At 37.9% G+C, this 25999-nt stretch overlaps 1 protein-coding gene across 1 annotated transcript in view; it reads right to left on the minus strand.

Annotated features, from left to right (window-relative positions):
* Positions 1-25999, minus strand: part of LOC140923147 (uncharacterized) — a 97450-nt gene that overhangs the window by 52731 nt on the left and 18720 nt on the right. Inside the window, exons 6-17 of the mRNA XM_073373221.1 lie at positions 21831-24500; positions 21558-21710; positions 16337-16669; positions 15028-15876; positions 13176-13270; positions 11455-11592; positions 9344-9452; positions 8455-8633; positions 5668-5871; positions 5314-5415; positions 3391-3679; positions 375-572 (exon numbers count right to left, since the gene is read on the minus strand). Coding sequence (XP_073229322.1) covers positions 375-572; positions 3391-3679; positions 5314-5415; positions 5668-5871; positions 8455-8633; positions 9344-9452; positions 11455-11592; positions 13176-13270; positions 15028-15876; positions 16337-16669; positions 21558-21710; positions 21831-24500 — 5319 coding nt within the window. The remainder of the gene's footprint in view (positions 1-374; positions 573-3390; positions 3680-5313; positions 5416-5667; positions 5872-8454; positions 8634-9343; positions 9453-11454; positions 11593-13175; positions 13271-15027; positions 15877-16336; positions 16670-21557; positions 21711-21830; positions 24501-25999) is intronic.

The raw sequence follows: 25999 nt of genomic DNA on the forward strand, positions 1-25999 counted from the left end.
TAAAACTGAACGTGTATGATCAAATTGACCATTCAAACAACGCATGAATCAGTCACTAAAGGAGCCGGTCTGATACTCATATAGCGATTTATGACTATTAATGGCATTCGTATGTCAGGATTATTTGGGGTTCAGTCAACTTCCGAATTATGTAGTGGGATATATTGAGTTGCACTGTGAGACATACAATGTGGATTTTCATCGGTCGCTTTGAGACCAATATATGACACTACTGGTTTTTCAAGGAAAAACTTTAATCCTATAGAGTAATAATTAAGTCTTCACCAAAATGACAGTAGCTAACAGTGAGCCTGCGGAAAGGAAAAAACAAAGCTCAACAGAGAAAAGAGACAGGCAATAGCTTATTTTCTTACCATCTTGCAGGATTGCAATGCGGCTGCCATTAACTGTAATGTTGCCGGAAAGAAGACCCTCTATTTCCTGTTCGTCTGGCGAGTCTTCCAGGGTTGCTGGGTCATCTAGAGGCTCCACCAATGTCTCTTTCTTGAAGTCTGCATAATTAATTACGTCATCTAATCCTGCAGGGGCGCCCAGCATTATCTTGAAAGGGCCTTTTTTAAGATATGAAAAACATCAATTGACAAAGAATATAAACCTTAATTGTTTTTATTAGCTTCACAAAAAATAATTCAATTTATTGAAACTCAATTATAAAAAAGTAAGTAACATTATTTTCCCACCCGCAACTATCCTAGGAACTAATCGAGGCGGGGGAAGGAAAGACATAATTATTTACATTACAAGGTTCTAGTACATGGACTAAACGACAACGAGTACGCTACAATACAATTTGAATAACACAACATTAAACAAAGTAAGAAGAGAGACTAACGTAATGTATAAAACAACTTTATAAGAAGGGGACTTCAAAGTAATTGTCTTCTGATGGCAAGAGACTCAGCAGTAAAATCTCTGTCTGTTTCCAAAAAGAGCGATCGCTTGCCTGTGACCGTTTTAATTGAATAAGGAATACTGAGTTTCAAATGTGAGGACTGATTCTATTGAAAGAGGCAGACATTTTATGGGTCCTTGAGAACGTTACATAAAGAGATTAGTTAGAGATATATAGATCTTTTTCTGTAGTTATGGATCAGACTTGTTTTGTTTTAGTAAATTGATTGAGTATGCTAACGGGTACTGTCTCTCTACTGATATCATACAATAGATAGGAACAATCTCTGAAAAAATTGGCTGGGCAAGGAAAGCCAAGTCGATTCAACAAACAAAGGTAATCATTAGACTTAAGGCCCCTTTTTAGTGGAATTAAGATGAATCTTTCTTCGAAACGTCTTGGCACAATTTCCCCAATCGCAGATGCCGTAAGGTAAAAAAGGAACGAGTTATGAAATTTATACTGAAAGTAAAACACGACGCGGGGCACAGTGTCGAATCTTAGCGATAGTTCCTATTGACTTGCTGATTTTATGACTAATAGATTCCGTGTGATATTTAAATACGCCACTTGCACATCTCCCATAATACCCCTTTTTGCCTTCAAAAATTTTGCATAAGCATTGTTTCCGAATTCTCTTGCGACGGCTTAATACCTAGGAGAAATGAAAAACAAAGGTTACGCAATTTTTTTTTTTTAAGGGGGCGGGGGGGGGGGGGGGGCAAATAAGACGCATTATGGGAGATGTACAAGTGGCGTATGAAAGATTTAAATTAATCATTACATTACACCAAGATATTTAACATAATCTTTCATTTCAAGGTTTGCGTAGGCGTAAGTCGCAGAATCAAGCATTCTAATCCTAGGTATGTCGGGCATTTTCTTTTCTTTTTGTTGTTGTTTTTTTTAATGTTCAGAGTTAAATGGCCCTTTGCCATTCGTTGACGTTGGCAAGCTCAAGATTAGCAAGTGATTGGAGTCTCACAGATTATTATTTGCAGATATTGTAGCTCTATTGCCAGCAAATAGATAACAAGCAATTAGCGAAGAGGAGTCTAGTAGATATTATTGCGGTCATGTGTGAATAAGAGAGGTCCGAGCAATGAGCCTTGCGACACGCCACAAAAGTTCGTCTCAGCCTTAGACATGCCGTTACTGACTTGCGTAGTTTGTTTCCGGTTGCTTAGGCATGATCTGAACCAGGAGTTGATTACTCCCTTCATACCGTTATTTTTAAGTTTAGTTAATGAAATATCATGGTTAACAGTGTCAGAAGCCTTCTTTAGATAGATCGATGAAAGCACCGCCCGAAAATTTTCCATCGTCCATATTTTGGAGTAAGTGTTTACAATGTCAAGTATAGCATGCTGAGTAATGTGCTTACTGCGAAAACCATATTGCAGATCGTAGAGGATATTTCATGATGCTTTTTTTCTCACAAATTTAGTAAGTCTGGCATATATAAGTTTTTCCAGATAATGTTCTATTTTAGGTTGAGAGCAGTCCCAGTCTGAGGTATAGAAGCAGTTATTACCCACTCTAATTGATTTTCTTAAACCAGCGGTCAGCCATTGTTTAGCAAGGAATTTTTGATACGATCAGATATACTTCTTAAGACGCATTTGTAAGATCTAGGAAAAGATCGATTGACATCATTCTGGTTGCAAATATCATTCCACTTAATAGTCTGCAAATCGTCAATGAAATCGTATGCGTTTAAACCAGAGTAGTCACGGATCTTAAGCCTAGGCCAAACGTCGAACATTTCATAAGACGAACTTAGTGAGTTAAGCTAAAAAAAGTTCGACGTCTCGTGGCTCAGTTAAGTTCGTCTGAATGAGTTTGGATCTTCCAACACGTTCTATCCTTTTGCTTCAGACGGATAGAAGGTCTGGAGGTTGGTTCCGGGACAAACGTCGATCTTCACATGCCACGATCTTAACTAATAAATTAAAAACTTGTAAGATAATGTATATTCAGCCTCGTTCAGGAGAATACTTATTAAAATTGCGTTTTTGGTTTGATTCATTTGATTGGTTGGACGCGCCCTAAGTTCGACGTCTAACTTAACAGATGATCTTCTGCTCAAATTAGAATTGGGTTCGCCTTATGAAAAGTTCGACTTCTGGTCTCGGCCTTAAATTTCCTATTTTGGGAAGAATGATTTACAGTGCGATGTCATTATGCATTTTTGGGAAAAATGATCTTTTGTGTCGTAGAAGATATTGCTACTAGCTACATTATTATCAGCATTATTTATAAATGTCTTGTCAACTAAAGTTGCTGAGTTACCATAAACTCTAGTTGGCTTATCCATAACCGGGAACATTGGAAACCTTTGCACCGTTTTACTGTAGCTACAGGTTTCATATTCTAACAGATTTATGTTAGGTTTATGTTATTGGCGGCAGGTCAAGATAATGACCTGCCTCACTTCAGTAATGACTGATAATAATGCAATGCAAGTTAATGCATACCATCCGTGTATCCTGTGACTATTTTGTGCATGATCCCACCCGCTTGAGGACTGCACAATATGTCCCCCTCCCCAACATTCAAGACTTTTGGGGTGACAAACACGGGCGAGATCCTCTTTGCTCCTTTCAAGATCACTGGGCAGGCATAAATAATGGTTGAGTTTGGTTCCACAATCTTAACATTCTTAGCAAGCTGCACATTGTTAACTCTCTGGGGATCTGTGTAGTCCACTTGAACTTTTCCACCTGGACAGCGAGTCTCATCCCATGCCCTGCATCGACCTTCGCCCTGTAAATTTAATGAAAACTTTTATTCAGAGCTACAACGACTTCACCGCTGTTGACGGTAAGTGTTGGTGTTGTTTAGACTATTCTCTCCGTTATTCAGGCCATTACTGGGTATGCCATTGTACGCTTGTTATACGATAGAAGACCTATCACAGAAGAGGGCCTATTATTGGTTTTCGCCAAACGTTATTAAACAGCGGATCCAGGTCCAGTCATGACTTAGGAAAAGCAATCATTTTGGAATTTTTAATGACGACCTCAGCAGTACAGTACTTTCCTAGGTATTAATGTCTAGTTGGCTTGGCAGATATATGTGAATCACAAGACGAAATACCTGTAATTAGTTGTGATCGTAAAACGTCTAGTGTTCAGTGCGATCGGTACAGGCAAGAAAGCAGATGGAGAGGGTATTAGTGCAACTTCTGCGAGGAGGTGTTTCACAAAGTAACGGACTTTTCTTTCAGTTTGCCAGCGAGCATCTTTGCTTCCACCCTCGGAAGCACGGGAGCAGGTACTTGGGACGACGGCATTTTCGTGGGCGAAAGTTCACAACGAGAACGGAAAAGTCCCTGGGCAGCTATTCTAACCAATGAGTTAACCCATTCGCCCCTGACCGCCCCTTAAACGCTCGGGCGAATACACGTCCCTTGTATCGCTTTTGACCTCGTCAGTTTTAAGGGTCATCTAACTTTTGAAGGGAGGAATGATCTTTCGAACCATACCAGAATGAGCACGATTCAGTCAAGGAGGCCGGAGTAAAGAGCAAAAAAACATGTAAAGTTGTCCGAAAATTCCAATGAAATTTCTTGTTCCACTACCTACCCGCACCTCCTTGCATCTTATCCTACGATCCTAAAAGCTTTTCCAAAAACCTTTCCCACTTAAATGAAGCCTAGTAAATGCCCAACAAAAGAAAAAGATCAAGCCGAGGGAAAAAAGGCGAAAAAAAGGGGGATGGAGGGAAAAGAGAAAAGTAAAAGTCAAGTCCCAAAATTTTGATTTCAGCACATGATCGATCTTAAAGAAGCAGATATTATGCAGAAGGCCGCGAAGTACACGAACTGTCAACCGCTTTTTGGTGAGATTTAGCCCTTTATATCCAAGCAGTGGCCAGAAAACGGCGCGACTTTTCGGCAAAATTCCTGGGTGAGAATGGGTTAATCCAAAAGTATGTCGCCCAAAAAGATATCATCGTGCCTTCTAACTGCCCCTGGGTCTCCGAGGATATTTGCTTCGGGAAGTTTCGACCAAAAAAAAGTGTCACAGGTTTGACTCATTATTTTACCCTGCACATTGAAATCACGTAAACTCATACACTGATTCCTCATACATTGCCTTAAGGATAGTGAATAAGATATGAAGCTACAGCTTCAAAAACAATGCGTCAAGCTGGCAATATGATTATGTCTGTGGTAGACGCAACCTAAAGACAGTTAACGCCTTAAAGGCTACGAACCCTTGACATGAAAACGTCAGATCTACAGCCTGCAATTACAAAGAAAATGATGAACACCGACGCTACGCCATTTTACGTTTTGCCATCTTTGCCTGCCACGCTGAATTCGAATAGGACGAAGGGAGTATATTGTACACCAGGTAAACTCAAAACCTGACCAATTCGTAACAAATTCTTACAGTAGTTTTGTAGCATTTTTCCAGATCTTTACACTTTTGACAAGATTCTTTGGTTGCTCTTCCATCTGGGTAGTTGCATTGTTTTCTTGTACAGTCCACGCTCTGTAAAAATTAAAGTATAAAAAAAATGACCAAAACAGTTAGAGTGCACGTCAAGTAGACTGTTCTTATACTCTATTTTTCTGTTAAAAACGACTTATTTGTCCTTTAATTTCATTTAAAGTTATTATTTAACACCTTTTCCCCTGTACAGGTGATGACCCACTGAGATATACGAAGTAGTTAGTACTTTTGGTATTTACAAAATATGAACTCGGATTTAGCAATATTTCCTGACATAGTTAATGAACTCACAAATATGTTGCTGGAACATGGATTCTCGTTTCCCACAGTGTAGCAGTGATAGTAAAACCAGTCAGGACAGTTTAATTTTGGAGGTCCTTCTGCAAAGCCCCCAACGCAGGAACGTAGGCTGTCACACCACCCACAAAATGGATCTGTCACGCAATCAGTACAGCTTTCGTACTTTCCGCAGTAGGAATACGTACAACCAAAACCCTGTAATAATGTAACAGAAGTAATAAAAACTTAAAGTTTAGCAGCTTCCCTATTTCTATGTCTATTTATTTCTTTATTTTTGCATTGGTTCAAAGGTTGCTGTTTTTGTGTTAACGAAACATAGAAACACATCTTCACTTCTGGTAAGCAGTTTTGACTCATTACAACCTACATGTAATTCGCGATACATGGTTTCTGCAGATACACTAGTCCTCTAAGTATATATTCTGAAGGGGGACTGTAATTGCAGAGCATATTCTAAATATAACAGGCTTAATATCACCAAATTAAACAAACCAGTCTCGAAATATTGAACACTTTCTTGAATAAGCAGTCTCGATTCTACCCCCATCTCTAGCTAGCTATATACACGGTGGGGCCAAACCACCCCCCAAAGGGCTTATCCAAACGTGACAGTTTCGATTAATTTAAAATAACCTCGCTTGCATTGACTCTTTCCCGACCAAACTTGGCCTGAAAATACTACACATCAGGCAAATTAAAATGTTTCATAGGATGACAACAAATGTCAAATTATGACGTAACATTTGCTGACGTCATTCATACGTAAACTTTAAACTTTTGAGTCTCCCAATTTTTTATATTATTTTGTGAAGAACTATTCAAGGGAAGTTGAAAGCTGAAAAAAAATTTTCAATATCTCAAATATAAGCTGAGATATGACATTTTGAATTTGGATAAGTCGGAGCACAAAAACGGGGCACTCCCTTGTAAAATAAGTCTAAATTAAAGAGTTTTATTGTCGTGTCGCTCTTGCTATGTAAGTTACACATAACACATCTTTGCTTTCGAAAGCCAAAAGGAAAAGAAAAAAATAGAAAATAAATTGCTAACTGCGCAAAAACCTAGAAAACAGTTTTGTGACGTCATAAAATGTCACGTGATCAATTTTTTGGTTTGCTTAAATAAGTGTTTTTGAGTCAAAAAATAAAAATCTTAAGTGATATGAATTTTAGCCAACTATAAAAGGTTTGTGTCACCTGAAAATCAGCTTGTTTTGGGAAAAAACTGTGAAAAAAAATATCAGAAGGATCGTTTCTTAATGAAAAGTATTGTTCCGAGGGGTGAAATGAAATTTCTTTGAAGTCCCATAACTCGAGTTTTACGTGTCGTAGCCAGAAACGGTTTTCGCTGTTTTATTCCCCTTCCAAAGCTCTTTCAAATGATATAAGCTTGACTTTGAAATTATAAACTGCATTTAACCCATATTAGTGACGTCAGCCTTTGTGACCTCACAATTTGACATTTTGCGTCAAACAAAAACTTAATATCATTTGGTCAACAATCGTAGTCTATCTGGCAAGTTTGGTCGAGAAATGAAACAAAATGTAAAAGATACGTAAATTAAGCCTTAATAAGGCCTTTGGGGGGTGGTTTGGCCCCACCGTTCGTTTCATCCCCTGAAAGAGACGTGAATACGAGAGACCCTGGGAACAAGTTAAGGTTGTTGAATTGATCGATGTCTTTTCTTGTGGTTAGTAATAATAGCTTACTTTAACTTGAGGCAGCGTTAGAAGTAGCAAGAAATATGCAAAGATTAAAAGAAGTTTGCAGAATTTCGAGAACTAGCCTTCAACAGAAAAGAACATGCACATTTTAAAACAACACACTTATTTAGCAACAAATCGAGTTTTATTACTTTATGCGATGCAACTTGGACGCAGCATTCTGTGACTTTGCTCGTCTCTCTTCTAAAGACTATGGTGTTGCGTTTCGTTTTTACACAACTTTCAACATTTTTTCCTAGCAGCCTAATTCAATTACGCACACTTAGATTCCTATGTATTTGATTAATCGTTTATCTCTATTCTTTTCGATATGAATCTCAGGCCATCATACAATATAAAGGCTTATGGTGAAAATGTGCCATTCTTTCTGATCTCGCCATTATTGAAACAACAAAAGAACCGGGATTCACAGTTTTCTCCAACAGTCAAATAAAGGAGGTCCTCAAAAAATGTACTAAAACGAATACAACGTTACAATAGCTTTATTTATCTGTACTTGGAAGAGACTCACTCCGATCCACAGAGGTACCGAATAGAGATAGTAATTTTTAGCTGAGCTCTGCGGGTAGACGCCGTTAGCAGAGCACCACGGATTAGAGAAGATGGTATCTTTCTTTCCAATATTTTTTTTGTCATCATGTGCCCGTACGGTGTACGTACGTCGGTCTGTCCGTCTAAGCAATACCAAAATTCTACACTTACTCAAACATGGCGCCCATATTGCGAAGCTGTCGTCGTATCAAAGTTAGTACGCAGCTGTAAAAATAGGGTATTCCCTGATGGCCGTATCGCTAGCTCAAGTACCATAGCCATCGAGGTCACGCCTTGTTTGAGTTATACACTGACCAGTTGATCTACGTTTATTTGATCACTGGCTCAAGTTTGAATTTTCTGTGTCAGAGGTGCTTATTTCGAAGGTCATTTAACTGGAGTTCGTACTCTACATAAACGCGGCTTTTAGACTTGCTTAAATCTACATTACGACTTATAGATATTTCCAGCATTAACAATTTGCCGTCAGTCCCCTTCGAATTGCAAAAAGAAGCAGACCTACCAGATATCCCGGATAACACTTGCACACATTAGGACCCATACATTCGCCGTTACCGGAACAGTTCTGCAGATCATGGCAGTGGAATTTAGAGCAGTCTTCTCCAGTCCATCCCGGATAACAGAAACATATCGCACCCACGCATTCTCCATGATGAAAACAGCCATTTGGACAATGGACAACTGATAATAATAACAACAACAATAATAATAATAATAATAATAATAATAATAATTTTTAATTGAATTTTTTTTTCGAATATGTGTTATATTTTTAATGGAATAATTTTTTTCAATCGAAATTAAGTGTCTTTTTTTTAATCGAAAGGAATAATGTAAATAGTGCTTTCACTAAATATTTTTTTAAACTGAAATTAATTGTAAATAGGATTTTATAGTTAGCTTTGTTATCAATAAAAGTTTTGATTTATAATAATAATGATAATAATAATAATAATAATGATAATAATTAAACGGGAGTCAAGATATTTCATGCCATTGTACGCACTAAAAAGAAAGACATAGATCTCTTTGCCTGTTGATACCTGTCTTTCCTAACTAAAAAAGTCGAGGCTGTACAATTGGAGTTCAAAGAGAGATTAAATGAAAAAACTTAGAGCGACTTAAGGAACCAAGTATTCTTATAATACGAAAGAAATTAAACTTACTAACTTCCAGTTTTTATTAGCACATTTACGTCAGCTTCATCCATAAGAATTATTTTGAACAGCTTTTATCTGCCCATTTCTATTCAAGAATTTTTCAACTTGAATCTAATGTTTGCCGTTTGCCGTAAACGTGATTCCAAATATCTCTAGTGTTACATGCCGGTTTCTAAAAGTCAGGGTTTCTACCTGACCTCACCCCTTTCTGTTATCATATGCCTACCATACCTGGACGCCTAACACAGACAAATGGAAGGGGTCGATCACATTCGGAATCTGTTATATTTCCAAAACTGTCCACAATAGAGCAAACCTCATTCCCTCGTTGAGATACACCCTAAGATAGGAAATTGCAAGTACGGTCAAACTACAATAAATATGGCTTATTGTTGGCTCGTAATCTCCTAATTTACATTTAATATCACATTTAATTAAGCCACATTTGTCATGTGTGTAAATGGTGCGCTTCCTGCATGATGTCGATTACGCTCCTTTCAGATAAGCAATGCATTGAAAATTTTCCCTAATGGTGTAAAAAGCTATCCGTTTTTCTTTCTTAACAAGTGAGACAGGAAATACTAAAAGGGTGCAAAATTCACGCGTCAAAACCTCCTGAAACTACACTGATTGTAGACTCCTTAAGTTATGTCCACTTACACTGTACCTTAACTATAATAGAGCAATTTATGAATAACAGGATGGCTCAGCTATAGAAAACCCAGTCTTCGCAGTCATACGAACCCTCTATATGGATTTTGTCAATCATCTACGCCGATCGCACCTAAGATCCGGAAACGTTACCTTGACGACACCTTTACCACCATAAAACTGTTCTGAAAATTCATGTCTTTCGGAATTTCGTTGATTGTTTGTTTGCGTTTGAGGTTTCAATCGTGCCTAGAGTCTCACTGCTAAGATTAGGTTTGTAGTCCAGTGTTCATCTGCCTTCCATCACATTGGTGTTGGACAGGCTTTCGTGCAGTTATTATCTTTTTAATGGGTTTGTTAACGCAAGTGTCGTTAATTTTATATCAAAATAGAATGTCATCCCTTGAAGAAAGCATGTTTGGGATTGAAGCTGACCGTAGGTTCAACCTACGTTCTATCGTTGACTTTCAATTGTCAACCTTTCATTTGTTTTTCTTGCGCTTAATATGTTCAACCTTTTAGTAAGTTTGTTTACAGCCACTTTGGAGGGCAATAGAAAGTGTATTAAGAACTCCAATGGATAGCAAGCCCGAACGTATCTACTTTTAGCTATTTACGTTTCCAATACCTGGCGATGTTAGTTAGTTGAAGGTAGGGTGGAAGATCGAGTGAAAAAGGATATATAGGATGTCAGAATTCAAGAAAAAAGAAGAAGAAAAAAAGGAAAAACGGTGGTGGGTGCTTCCATCATACAAGTTTTCCTTGCCAGGGAAGACGTGCGCGTTCTAAGAGAGCTCAGCCTCTACTTAACCCTCGGACGTACACAAAGTCATACCCCCACCGTGGTACGGGGGGGGGATTTGATGGACCCCCCTGAGTTTTTGATATATTGCAATATTTCGAAACGATTTTGCCTTCAGTGAAATAAGCCTTTGATCTTCTCTACAAGATAAGGGTATATTTTATGGGTGGTGGCGCTGCTGAAGGCCTGTGATGTCACCAAACATGGTCGCCATCTTGGCCACCAACTAGGATTTTATCAAGAATTGGAAATCAGGTCAAAAGAGTGAGAATTAATATATTTTTGCGCTTAACGTGTAAAATAACACATAAATAACTAATTTGCATCATTTTATACACAAGCTTTACTTTTATTCCTGAAAGAAGTTGAAAAAACGTGCTTTTTCAATAACAAAGGGCTTAATAAACTGCTACTTATGACGTCATATCTCGTAACCATAGTAACTGACCATTACTAAACTTGTCTCAAAATGCGCGCGAGAGATAAACAAACAGCCACAGAAAACCTCAGGTGCTGTACGTTCGAAGGTTAAGTCCTACGGTATCGATGTTGTTGACTTAAAACGCAACGAATTGAATCGGTTAACCGTGAATATTTATGCCTTTTTTGATATTTCCCCTGAAAATTTGCCTAGAGCGAAGGACATGTCAACAGCCTTGACAGTTGCACCTGTGGCCATGGGAGCGTTTTACTTTGTAATTCTTTTTCAAGGTTTAACTGTTATTAACTGGTTAAAAAAATAATAATAAAAAAAATAAAAATAACAGGCTATGTCTTATTTACCACATTGGCGATCAAGTTGAAGGCTAAAAATGCCTGAAAAACAAAAACATTAAATGACGTGGAAACCAGCCTACTGTTGCTTTGGTAAGAAAGTTGTATCTCCTACCTTTCTTAAAATCCTTCTTTTCATAGTCCACAAGGAAGGGACAACCGTTGGTATTACTAAGGATTCTTTCCGCCTCAATTCCTTGACTAGTCTTACGTCCTCATCAATATACATAGATATAATACTTCCACCTGATCTCTGTAGAAAGTTGGGTGACATTTTATAATAACATCAAAAGCATGGTATATAATCATGGGCAAGATTGATGGTTCGTCATAACCAGGTGGAATGATGGTCCAAATAGGACTGTTAATTTGTTGTTATTACTGATTTTAGGTGACCTCTACTACGAGGGTCGTGGATGACGAATCTTCAGGAAAGCACATCACCGTAGCCCGCCAAATTTCAACTTTAAGCAAGTGGCGTCCAAACAGTGGCTGCTTCGTTTTTCGCTCACTAGCTGTCGCTGTTATGAAGTCGTAACGAACTCCTTTATTTCAGTGAGCAAGAGATGTTATTTTCCTCTCTTATGATCAAGGAATAATCAAGGGAGTTTTTGAGGAGTTTTTGCTGCTGCATGATCCGTGCAAGCCTCAAATTCTAAATTTGCCATACGTCTTGAACACAGCATTTGACCTCGGTCAATAATAAAAAAAATTAAGCTGAGAAAACGCAGGAGGACTTAATTAATGGAAAAGCAGAATCTTGATAAAGTTGAAAACAATCTATGATAGGTTTTAAAACCATTCATTGAAAAAAAAAAAAAAAAAAAGTAGGAAAAAAGTCGACTTTTATACTCACGTAGTAGTGACTACGCCACAAGAAAGGTCTTTACGTTGTACGTGTAAAATTTGGCGCGGCAGCGAAAGGTGCTTTCCAAGCATGCGCACTGCTTCATCTTTTGACCTTTTTTACTTTCAGTCGCCTTAATTAGTAGAGGTCGCCGTAACGATTTTGCTTACCAGTACGGCAGTCACAATCAGAGTCTTCATCACAGTTTTTGGCTCTGACGATGGCTATCGCACAGGTTGTCAAAACGTCAGTCCCTATCAACAATACTCTTGTTCACCCGGGAGATCAAATTCCACCTACTTATACCAGATTCAGTTAATGCATAAAAATCGGTGTCGGAAATCAATCAATATCATCGATATTAATCGATTTAATCCACCAATATCGGAAATCGGTAGATATCGAAGTCACAGAAAAAATAATTTACCGATTAACAAAATAATTGATAACCGTTGCTTGGAATCGATAGTAATCGATAAGAATCGATAAAAAATCATTATCGAGTTCTATCGGAAATCGATGTTTTTAAAATCGAAGTCACAACTTCTTTTCTTTATCGATTTCTATCGACTGATATCGGAATGATTGATATCGATTACTATCGATTATTATCGATTATCGGCTTATGGATTACCTACGTCTGCTTATGACTTGGCTCTTACGCTTAAACAATTTACGATCTACGTAAGTTGTATGTACTTATGCTAGAATGTCCAGAAAACCAGTTGTAATAATTAAACATCGGACACGTTCTTGTAAATAAATTTGAAATATGTTGACTCGTATCATGTGTAAAAAGGTCTAGGTCTGAATGGGATTTGCTGTTTAACGTTATTTGCCCATTTTCCAGTGTCAAGTTTCGACACAGCGTCAAAGTATTGTTTACAAGCCACTTTCAGATAACAGAGACTGTTTTAAAGTGCACTTTGTATCGGTTGCTAACAGTAAAAATAAATATACCCGTTTGTCCACCGAATCGATTCACCCACCTCACAGTGCGCTACAGCTTCTTGGAAACTGAAGGAACCTCCACTGTACAAGAAGCACAGCTCATCTTTTTTAATCCAGCCAGGCGGGCATGACGCTGAAATTTAAGGGAAGCATCGAAATATGATATTAACCAGCATTCTGACGCTACTTAAGAATAATTTGAGTCATTTATAACGTTTTTCTAATCTACCACGGCTATTGAAAATTTAAAGTTTGAAATATATTTTCGTTTTAGTCGAATTCAAACATACCGAATTTTTTACTTCTTACGGAGGTTATTTGCTAAACACCAAACTTTAAGTTCCTAGCGAAGGATTTTCAGTAACAGGTCTAGATCGCGCAAAAGTAGGCGTTTAACCATTTTTAAAGTTTTTTGTTTATTGTTGTCATAGTATTATCGATTTTACTTAAAACTACATTTTTACAAATTTCAATCCATAGCCAATTACTGGTGAAAATTTTACAGCGATCAGACAAGGATAAAATCACTTTTGAAAGATTGAAAAATATCGGTATGGTCCCTGAAAAACTATATCGAAACACCTTAATTATCAACTTTTTTGTTAACCATAACTGAAAGAAAATTAACCAATAGTCGTGAAAGGGCCAAGACTTTAGCCGATAATCGTAAAAGCCACAACCCCTTTTAGACCCTCACCTAAGGCTAAGATATTTAACATTTAACTCTTTGAAACAAAAGAAATTAATTAAAATTTCCTAGCATCAAAATATGATAATAAGCAGCATTCTGACGCTACTTAAGAATAATTTGAGTCATTTATAACGTTTTTATTAAATCATCTATCACGGCTATTGAAAATTTAAAGTTTGAAATATATTTCGTTTTAGTCGAATTCAAACATACAGAATTTTTTACCTCGTACGGAGATTGTTTGCCAAACACCAAACTTCAAGTTCCTAGTGTTCGATTTTCAGTAGCTGGTCTAGATCACACAAAATTCGGCTTTGATCAATTTCAAAGTTTTTTGTTTATTGTTGTCATAGTAATATCGATTTTACTTAAAACTACATTTTCACAAATTTCAATCCATAGCCAATTACTGGTGAAAATTTTATAGCGATCGGACAAGGAAGAAACCACTTTTAAGGCGATTGAAAAATATCGGTATGGCCTTTGAAAAACGGTATCGAAACACCTTAATTTCTTTTGTTTCAAAGAGTTAAATGTTAATAAACTTGTATTTTTTGTATCTTTCAAGGAACATGAAGGTCCTTGCGTCATCTCCGGATGAAATAAGTTATTCTCTTGAAAAATTTTAATATTTGATAGATCATACTTTTAAAGTATCCTACTTCCATATTATTTTACGCACAGGAATGTTAACTACCAGATTTTCACGATGGAAAATATTAGTTCCCGCAAACATAAGTTTCTACGAGAGCGTTATTTTCGATCAGCAAGACAAAACTACAACAAAAATTTCGTGTCACACCGTATCTTAGTATAAAATTCATTACTTTAAGAGTGCTTAAATCTTATACCATTCAGCTCGATTTCCCCATCTCAGTCAAGCAACAGGGGTAGTTGTAGATCTAGCTGCTGCTGGGTTGATAAAGAATAATTTTCTGTTTTGCCGTTGTTTTTGGCGAGGCGTTTAATAGGTCAAATGACCCTAGACCGAACTTCCTGGCTTGCTCGTTAAGGCAAAGAATGTTTTTACCTGTGCTTTTTCTGAAAATCATTTTTGTAAGCGACACCAACAATAGTGCATGTAATTGGACGTTTGCAAAGCTGCCACAAATTACCAAATGGCTTTTTGCGGTTCTGCCTTTTTTTGCTTAGCATTACTTCTTTGACTGATTTCTGAGGCACTCCTTAAAACAACTTACCAGAAGTTACGACCTGAGGCTGCAGTTCAACAAATGGTTCATATGTGACTTTTACCGACAGCCTATAATCTTTAGTCTTGTCAAAAATGAGGGGTACAATGAGTTTAAGAATGCCAGCTCCCCACCAGTTGGATGTTGCATTTACCACAGTCGGTATACCTTTTAGTGATGTACTTATTTGATAGCGGTTTCTGGGATTCTCTAAAATGTTGTTATGCATATTTGCTGCCGCGTTGCAAAGAATAGTCACGCCAAAATTTACTCCTAAGCCAACATTCCTGTACAGAGTGTTGTTTGCGAAAGTAAGACCAGTAACATTCGCAGGAGAGTAGTCGTATTCCAATACATACTTCCCGCTGTTATTGTAAAAGAAGTTTCCTTCAACATGTGCTGTCACATTTGAGATCTTGAAAATGCTGTGCTCGATCGTGTCCTGGTTGGTTGCCACGTTCACAGAAAAGTAGTTGTTTGTAACTTTAACGTTCAAAAATGGTCCAGACATTCCTTCCAAGAACAGAGATCTGCCTCTGTTAAATTCAACTGTGTTGGCATGAAATTGACTCTTTGGCAGAAGGGGTACAAGTACGTCATTCTCCAATCTAGAATGGACAGTTTCATTTTTGTTCCCAGCAAAGTAATTGTTAAATATTTGAAACACTTGATTCGCAGCATTCAAATAAACAGCTCCTGGAGAACTCCCGTCAATGAAGGATTTCAGGCCATTGTTTGTAATTCTTGAACGTTCCAGTCTGAATATGTGGCTTTCGGTTTGAGTAGCATTATAAACGATTCCGCGATCAAAACTTCCACTGATAGTGCTTTCGGTAATTGTGTGTATGGTAGAGTTTGCTGTAAAGAAAAATTAAACGATACTCAATCTTTCTAATTAAAGTTAGTGTTATTTTGCAAAGCAAGTGAAGGTAATTCTTTGGCCTGATTGTTGTGCTGTGTTGAACTTCCTTTCAAGTTTCACTGTTGAAACAGGCGTCAGAAAATTTGTGATGCTCCACTACGTATGGTTCAAAATAGTTTTGGCCCTCCTCAAATCGAACGCCATAAAATCTTAGCCCTCCTGCCAAATTTACTGGCCCTCCCCCTCCTACAATAATTAATGACCACTCCCTTAAATACCTTGACTTCTTGCATATTGAAGTGTCACATATCGTAATCGATTAGCGATCGTTTCAGACTCTTAACTTTGCCAAAATGCATTTAAGGAAAACTAGAAACACTAACAGTTATATTTATTTTAGTTTAGAATAGTGTATAAGAAAATTAAATTAAAAAAACAAAAAACAATGGAACTTACAAGGGTTGCAACGCCTGAAAGTGATGTCGTCTATGGCCACGTAGTGACCCCAATATTCAAAGAACCCCAGAAAAACCACGGAATAGTTGGACAATGTTGGAAGTTCCAGCACTTTTTTTTTCCAATTGTTCGTTGAGGCTTCTGCGTTCCATAATGTACTTAATTTTTTTCCAATGTTATCCTCAGTAAAAACTGTGAGCGATGCATGGCCAATATGATCCAGCATATAGTAAAAAGTTAAGTAACAGTAGCCATGATCTTGCAACACCGGAGGGCTTTTAAAGGCGCCATATCCTCTACGGTAACGGTAAAAGCCAAGCGACATAAAGTTAGCTAAAAAAAGGCAGATCAGGGAACAGAAAAAAAATCATTAGAGCACAGAGAATTGAGCTTTAGTTTAAATTATAGTTTTATATTTATCTTTGGACGAAATGTCGAAAAAGGCTTTCTAAACTCCAAAAGCAATACTATGCATACGACCGAGAATAGTGTAAGGGAAAAATTATTATTCAACACCGAAATTCCCTAGCACAAAAAAAGCAATTAGACATTTAAAGAATACGACTAAACGGTTAAGTTTTAATGAAATATTTCGGATGCATCAACTTACTGCTAGAAATTGAATTTTGAACACGATGCTTGGTCAATCGGGAATTCAAAAAGAACATTAAAATTCTGAAATGTTAGTTTAACGCTTACTGGACATGACGCAGTAGAAGCTCAGAAAGCCACATTATCGGTACAGCAACTGAATACCTTCAGTCTCCCACGAGAACCGACATTAAACAAGTAGGGTTAGAATTTCGTTTTCAAGGACTTTTTCTCTTTTGGGAGGCAAAGTTTCATTCAAGTCTCCCTATCACATGATATTCACCTCGATCAGAGCTAGCTAATCGGAGCAAACAAAAAACACTACTCACTAGCTGGTATGTAGGTAAGTAGGTAAGTAAGTATGTAAGTAGGTAGGTAAGCAAGGAAGTAGGTAGGTAGGTAGGTAGGTTAGTAGGTAAGTAAGTAAGGAAGTAGGTAAGTAAGTAAGTAAGTAAGTTGGTAAGTAAAAATAAAATAAATAAATATACCGTTTATTTGCCGCATTGCAGAATTTACTGAATTAAAGGAATATAAATTAAGAATTAACAAATAATTCACACTGCTAAGTCAATAAAATATATCTTAAATAACTATTTACAAAATCACATATTTACTAGCGAATGAAATAAAGGAACCTGAAAGGTGGGTCCGGCAATAACTCCTATCAGCGTAAACAATATTTTTATTGTTGTCGCTTGCCCGCAAGTTGTAACTATGACCACTAATTGCTGTTCTCGGCTTGAGGAAGTTGATGGGGTGGTCCTTTTGAGACATCTTCTGAATATATTTACAGCAGAGCTGAGTTCGTCTTTCTTTCAAGCTGCTAAGGTTGGTAGTATTAAGGGCATCTAAGTAACTATGGCATGGATAGATAATATGTAGTGCCCTTTTTTGAGTTGACTCCAGCTTATTTGAAAGAAATTCAGGAATATCTTGCCTGATTTGTACGCCATATTCTAGTATAGGTCTTATTGTTGTTAAGTAAACTTTGAGAATTCCCTCTTTATTAACACGCACTTTTTTAAGAATCCTCAGGGAATACAGGCGTTTCGAAGCTTTTTTCGATGTGCAATTAATATGCTCGTTCCACTTTAAATCATTACTGATAATAATACCGAGTAATTTATAAGTTGTTACACATTCAACTGTGTTGTTACCTAGGACAATTGGTCTTGTAGTAAAATTATCATTTGGCATGAAGTTAATTTACATTTCCTTACACTTTTTCGGATTTAGTTTCATATTATGTTCGATAGAAAACCTGTGAATATCATTGACAGCTATATTTAGTAAGCTAATACCGTTCCTTGGCAGGATTTCTAATGCCGTGGTATCATCTACGAATTTAATCCTCAAATGCCAGTCAAGCAAAAGATTGTTGGTCATTACAGCAAACAAAATCACACCCAGTTTCGTCCCTTGCGGGATACCTCCCCTGGGTGACTTCCAATCAGACAGGGAGTTTCCAATCCTTACAGCTTGCGATCTCCCAGTCAGGATGGCCCTAATCTAGTTAATTAAGACAGTGGTCTATATCGAAAAACGCCAACTCCCTTCGGAAGAATTGAATGGTCAATCAGGTCAAAACCCTTCGAGTAATCGGCAAGAACAGTTGCCTCGTGAATCGCCTGTAGGATATAAATCAAGGCGGCGTGGTGGAGTGCCCCTCCCTTGCGTACTGGCGTGGATCAAGTTTTTCCGCAATTTGCGCCACGAGCCTGCTGCGCGCAAACCCTTCTATGACTTTGGCAAGTGTACATGTCAGAGAGATAGGTCTCAAGTCAGATTGAATTTCTTGAGGCGGAAAAAAGGGGAAGGGGGTTGATTATGGATCACTTCAGCAGATCAGGAACATAGCCCTCCCTGAGTGAGCAGTTATAAATATCCATAATAAGCGGGACGAGTTCAGGTGCGAAATCCTTTAAGACCCTGTTCGGTATCATATTAGGGCCAATTGCTTTCCCGACATTTAGGCTTGATAAAGAGTCATGCACCTCCCTGACAGTCACTAGGAGGTCGCAGGGGGGGGGGGGGACCTGTTGATTGGTTACTCCAGAGGGGGTAAAGGGAACAAAGTCCGATGTCAAACTAATAAAGTGGTCATTTACCATATTAGCTAGAGACTTAATATCAGGACAGTTTTCGCATAGGAATTGATGGTACCATTCCCGTTTTATATCCTGGCCAGTTAATAACTTAATTTGTTTCCACCATTTTTTCGAATCCTTATGCTCAAGGTCACTTACTTTACGATGGTAATAATCGTATTTTGCCGACCTTATTTCCCACTGGGCTTTGTTCCTCAAAAGCCTATAGGAAGCAGAGTCTCTCCAGTCACGGATGAATGCAGTTTGCCGCTTTTTAATGAACAATAATGATAATAATAATAATAATAATAATAATAATAATAATAATAATAATAATAATAATAATAATAATAATTTAAACTTATATAGCGCAACTGATCACATGATCAAATGCGCTTTACAATAAATTAAAAAGAAAGACTAAAGATGAATAAAATTTAAAAGCAGGTAGAAACATTTAAAAATGAAATAAAATGATAATAAATAATAAAATAAACGAAACAAATACTCTACTACAAATTAAAAGCTTGTTTAAAAAGATATGTTTTCACATGGCATTTAAAATTTGACAGAGAGTCAAGGCTGGATATTTCATTAGGTAGGTTGTTCCAGAGCTTTGGGGCCGCATAACAGAATGCTCTACCACCAAGTGTTGGGAGTATCTTGCCGCTTGGAAACTCAAGCATAACGTTTTTGCTGGATCTGAGGGAATATCCTGTTGATTTCCTTCGGCTGATCAATTTGCAAATATAATCTGGCGCCATGCCGTGAATAGCTTTAAAAGTCATAAGTAAAATCTTAAACTCAATGCGATACTTGATGGGAAGCCAGTGAGGCTGAGATAAGACTGGTGTTATATGGCAAAACTTAGGTTGCTTAAAAATAGGCCTTGCAGCGGCATTTTGAACTCTTTGTATCTTATCGATTTGTACCTGTGGCAATCTATAGAGTAAACTGTTACAGTAATCTAATCAGCTGGAGACAAACACGTGAATCAAAGTCTCTTAGGAGTCACGCAATAGGTGTATTCTTATCCGCCTAATGTTGTGCAGATAGTAAAATGATGCATTACAGACTTTGTTGATGTGGGAGTTCATTGTCAGCTTGTCATCAATGTACGAGCCAAGGTTCCTAACAACTAACGATTTCATTATAGCAGGGTTTCCCACAGTGATCGAAGAAATATTAACTTTAGATAACTGTTGCCGGGTGTCGATGACGAGAAATTGCGTCTTTTCATCATTGAGAAGGAGTTTGTCGTGTTCTATCCATGAGCGAATGTCGTCAATGCAATTTTGCATGGCAGTTATAGCATCTTGTTGACTTGACAAGTCATCGGGCTTGAAGGAGAAATATATTTGTGAATCATCCGCATAACAGTGAGAATTTGGAGTGGGCGTTCAATGATGTTAAATAGCTTTGAAGAGTAAATGACATACAACAAGGGACCAAGACAGGACCCTTGTGGAACGCCCCAGTCAAGAGGAAGACTGTCAGAGAGGGCGCCGGGAATGGAAACACGTTGACTTCTTGCTGACAAGTACGACTTAAACCAATCTAATGGTGCTCCAGAAATTCCAAATGAAGTTTGAAGTCTACGCAACAAAACACTACGATCAACAGTGTCAAAGGCAGCGCTTAAGTCAAGTAACACAAGTAGAACAGCATGCTGAGAATTAATTTCCATCATAATGTCGTTGGTAACTTTCAAAAGTGCTGTTTCTGTACTATGGTTATTAGTGCTGTTTCTTTACTATGGTTATTAGTAAGTAGGTAGGTAAGTAAGTACGTAAGTGACTAAGTAAGTAAAAAAGTAGGTAGGTAAGATAGTAAGTAAGTAAGCAAGTAGGTAGGTAGGTACGTAAGTAAGTAAGTAAGTAAGTAAGTAGGTAGGTAAGTAAGTAAGTAAGTAAGTAGGTAAGTAAGTAAGCACGTAAGTAAGTAAGTAAGTAAGTAAGTAAGTAAGCAAGTAACTAGGTAACTAAGTGAGTAAGTAGGTAAGTAGGTAAGTACATGTAAGTTGATTTTAGTTATAATTGCGTAATATGCCATGAAAGCGAAACTTCACGTTAATGCAACGGGCAACGTAAATAATGTCGCAAAGACACGAGTCGTAATCAAAGAGAGTAGGCAGGGATAACTTGAATCAACTGTATCGCTTAGAACCGAAGAGATCTACATTGAACAATGAACGAATAGAACAATGGCGGTCGAAGAGAAAACTAAGCAAAGAACAAAACCATGTGCTTTTTTATCCAAGACTTATTCTAACTGACAAGACCGCTGACCTCGAACGATAACAAGCTTATTAGCAAACAAAGGGACAACTGTTGATATTACTAGAGTCTTAAGAGTCTATTCGACATCGATATTGATCAAACTTTTATCTCTTTGCAGGCAATGACGCGAAGAATATCAATCTCATTTAAAAAAAAAAAACAGATGCAAAGGAAGGAACAATAATTTACGTCAGATCTCGTTTTTTTAGTGAAGTCTTTAGTTAAACTGTTATTAATTATACAAAAAAGTAGAGTAACTCTCACCCCCTCTGTAGCCATATGTATGATCAGAAACGGCGCCATGCATGCCATAGATGTCATTCCAATACCACTTCCTTGCCAGAGCAACGCCATTGAAATAACCTCCAGGATAGTTTTTCCAGCCACAATCACTTACTTCAAATGTACAAGGGAAATCTGTGAGACAGCAAGACGAGAGTTAAGGATTCAAGTATTTACTATTTTGTGATAAATATTTCTAAAGTTGCTCAAGAAAATGGCAAAATCCTGACGATAGACAATCGGAATAATACAAACCGTTGTCCTCTGCCCGCTCGAGATGTAAAAGGACTTCGCTGGTGCTGAACCATCCTTTGAAAAAGATTGTGATACTGCTCCAGGGAATAAGCCTTCGTTTTGACAATGAAATTTGACTTCTTGAGGAATACTTTATGATCGTATTTCTATGAGGGTCTTGTATTGTGATGTAATCTACGTTCTTCACTACTATCAGCCTAAGAGCGAATCCATAATTGTTTCCTGTTCGAATTAATTTCTTGCACGTGACAGTGGGGTTATAAATGGTAATGAAGGGTTGTCTAAAGTACAGAAAGACATCGCCATCTCGAAGATCTACAACTTGTTCTGAAGCGCACAGCATGACTTGTCCGTTCAGTAGTCCGTCCATCCACTGTCCATTCGGGTTACCAAAGAACACTCCATTCTTGTTGTTTATAATCCTGACTCTCTGCAAAGTAACGTTCTTTTTCGTTGTCAGGATTGCAGCTCCCACTCCCCCTGTATTAATGAAAGAGGTGTTTGCGAATAACATTTCTTTTTCGGGAAACCACAACTTGGAACCACCCGCTGAGCAGTTTAACACTTGTACGGAATGGACTTTTGGAACGTACTGAAAGATTTCCAACGCGGCGACGTCTTTCCCATGTTTCATACCACAATGCTTGATCTTCATGTGCTGTAACTGCGATATAGCTGCGTCGAATGGGCTTGTTTCGTCGCGCACAAATCGAATATTTCCCCACGGTAAACCCCCAGAACAGGTGAGAACCATTGCATGTGTACAATTATCGTAGCTGCGATTTTGAAATGTCAGGGAACATTGGCTGATGTCGGATTCATTTTCATGGCAACTAGACATTATGCTAAACGGCATTACATCCATAGATCCTTGAAGTCTTCGACTGATGTTCAAGGGCTTCTTATAGCCCAGCTGTTTGCATATAACCTTGGCGTTATTCATTTCTTCCCGCAAAGCTGATACGTTTGAGCACAGTGGAATCCAATTACCGTCATGTAATAATTCCACCTTTCCATGCCAAGGGAAAGTACCTCCAAAAAGGCGAACGGGTATTGACATTTTACTTTGATCTTTTTCCAAAAGAGAAAATGAAACAGGGTGACTTTCATTCCCATTCACGAGAAGAGAACCAAGAACCAGCATGCCGACGCCAGAATGAAACTGCATCTCTACACCCGGATCTATTACTAGAGAAATCTGTGGCAAGACAGTAAGATCAGAGAGAATCTTGTAAGGGCTATGACTAATACCAAGCCGCAAGGTGGATGTCAGTCGTCCACCTAAAAGGCTATTATCCTTACCAAAGTTACCACTTTGTTTTTTTTCGTGCAGAATGTTTCCTGAATCGCTCAGGAATGGGGAGATCATACCCCAGGCATACTCGTAATCGCTTTCTGCGTCAAAGATTCTTTTCCGAATTCCACTTCTGTCATTGTGGCCCCAGAAATTTAGAGAAATGTCCAGCCTGCTTGAGTAAGATGAAGCAAAGGTGAACACACACAGCTCCTTCGTAAACCTTAAGCTGTTGAATTTATTATGGTGTATAGAAAAGTTTATGTGATCAATTAGTCCTGAGATACTAAGTTCACATGCAAGGCTATTCGATGGCACGTTCGTGTTATTAACAAAGGTATTGTTCCCAAAATTCGCGTGTTTGTTCGCCATTTGCAACTCTATCGGAAAGGCACTGTTAAGAAGAACCATGAATAAGCCTTCGTTTGATTCAAATACGTTGTTATCTATCGTGATTTCTCTATGCATCGCTCGTACTTCCAAAACGCCTTTTTCGGAGCATTTATTGCTGTAAAAGATGTTATTTTTTGCCGTCAAAGGCGAGTATGATGTCTCTTCAAGAAAAATTGATCTCCCGTAGTTTCCCTCGAAAACATTTCCATCAACTATTAATACTTTTGTTCCTCCCGTAACATCAATAACGCCTTTGTCTTCACAGTGGTTGTATAAAAATGCATTTCTACTAAAGTATATTTCAGGTGTATCATCTGGATGATTATATTGAGTTTTCTTGATAACTGAAGGTTGACCGTTCTCCATGAACTTGTTTTCAACAAATTCCCAATGACTTATATCAGATGAATGCTTAATGTTTATCGCGGGTCCTTGGTTTAATAGAAATGTACAGTTTCTAAAGTAAACATCTTCAACGTCAGCCGACCAGGTTTCAAAATAAATGGTCGTGTCTTGGTTCTGTTCAAAAAAGCTGTTAATCGCATAAAAGCTAAGCTGCGGCCTGTTTCCATAAACATAAACTGAATATCCTTTGTTGTAGGTAATGCGACTGTTCCTTAAATAAACCGTCTTCTTTCCTCGAGATGGGGCATACAGTGCATTGTTAGACGAATTTGACACAGTGGTGTTTTCAATGTTCACCATACCAGAAAATGTAGAAAGTTGGATTCCATTGATATTTCTTATAAACGAGCAGTTTATGAGACTCAGTCTTTTGACACTTGCAAATGTAGTCTGAAGTCCACTCCTTTGCGAATTACGAATCACAGAGTCTTGGATATTGACGTTTCCTAAGATGTCACGTCCATTGCTCAAGAAAATTCCCCCAAGAGCGTTGTTTAAAAAGTTACAGTTTAAAATGTTCAGGTTTGTACTGTTTAAAATGTCTAGGTTTGGTGCTGGCAATGCTTCTCTGTTGTTTCCTTAATGAAACAAAACCAAAGCCACACTAAGACCAGTATCGCCCCATGTAAGGGAATCCAGGACAGTCTTGGATTCTGGATTCCACGCTGTGGATTCCGGATTCCAGGTACTTGATTCCTGTATTTGTGAGTAGAACATGGTTTCTGGATTCTAATCATTAGTGGGATTGCGAATTCCTTGAGCTGTAATCCGGATTCCAAAAACGAAATTCAAAGGCAAAATTTTCTCTGATTCCGGATTCCACAAGCAAAATTTCCCGGATTCCGGAATCCGGATTCCCTTGCATGGGGCAAACCAGTACATGGTGTAAAGTGAGTGAGAATCGTTGTTGCATATCATGAATATTACAAGGATTTGTATGGAGATTCCAACCAACCAACAACGGCAGAACTAAACCTCGCTGGAATCGCCATGAAACGGCCAAGAACGGCTACGAAAACACCATAAATTCAGTCAAGACGACAAGGCAAGGAATTTTGATGTATCTTTAATGCTGTTTTTAACCCCTAAATAACAATCGCTGGAATCTCCATACCCTTATAATATTTCTGTTATGCAAGAAAGGTTCTTGCTCGTGAGCTTGGGGTACCTGTGGTTCATAATTTGGCAAAATAGTATTTATATTATATTAAAGCAAAAAATGTAATATATATTGAATACTTCATGAAAAGTGAGGACGTACGGAATTTAAGCACGAGTTGCTGACGTATCAGAAATCAAGAGTGAGCGCAGCGCCGAGCGAGTGATATTTCTGATACAAAAACAACGAGAGCGTAAATGCCGTACAAAGCAGTTTCCATGTGGTATTGCGTTTATTATATACATACTGAGATTTAAATTCTTGCCTATCGTCTGACATGACAAACCAAGACAAAACTCTGTTACACGACTCCAAGTGAGAAACTCGTGCAAGGATTAAAACATAAGCTTAAATTTTTGACATAAATTTAACATTACAACAAGCAAAGAATGTCGAAATATTATTTCTGAATTTTAATCTGAGTTGGACTCCTCTCTTTAACCTTTTTTCAGAAACTTTTAGACGAAAGTTTGAAGCGTCTACTCCAGACGTTGTTTTTGTCTTTCTTTTATTGTACACTAGATATTCGTTACCTTGTGCGTCCTTACAAAGCTTTACATCTTCCCAGCACAAATTCCAATGCTCTTGACAACCACGCATTTCAAAATGAATGGTGTTTTTCAGCCAAACAGTATTCAACAATGATTCGGCAGAGGAAACTCCAAGTATCTTGATGAACAAACCTCCTCTCGCTCATGTTTTGAAGTATCAACACTTGCGAAAGTTTACTTTAAATATGAGAAATGCTGCTAGCTGAATAAAAATCACCTTGTTACGGCTCACACGTCAAAATACATGATACGTGGCACCTGATTGGACGTATCATTTTTCCTCACGCGTGGAAAAAGCGATACGCGCCATTTGATTGGCTCTCGGGTTCTTATTAGACCAGAACCAAATTCATTTCGCGCCTTTTCA

This window comes from Porites lutea, chromosome 13, assembly GCF_958299795.1.
Source record: "Porites lutea chromosome 13, jaPorLute2.1, whole genome shotgun sequence".
Lineage (NCBI taxonomy): Eukaryota > Metazoa > Cnidaria > Anthozoa > Scleractinia > Poritidae > Porites > Porites lutea.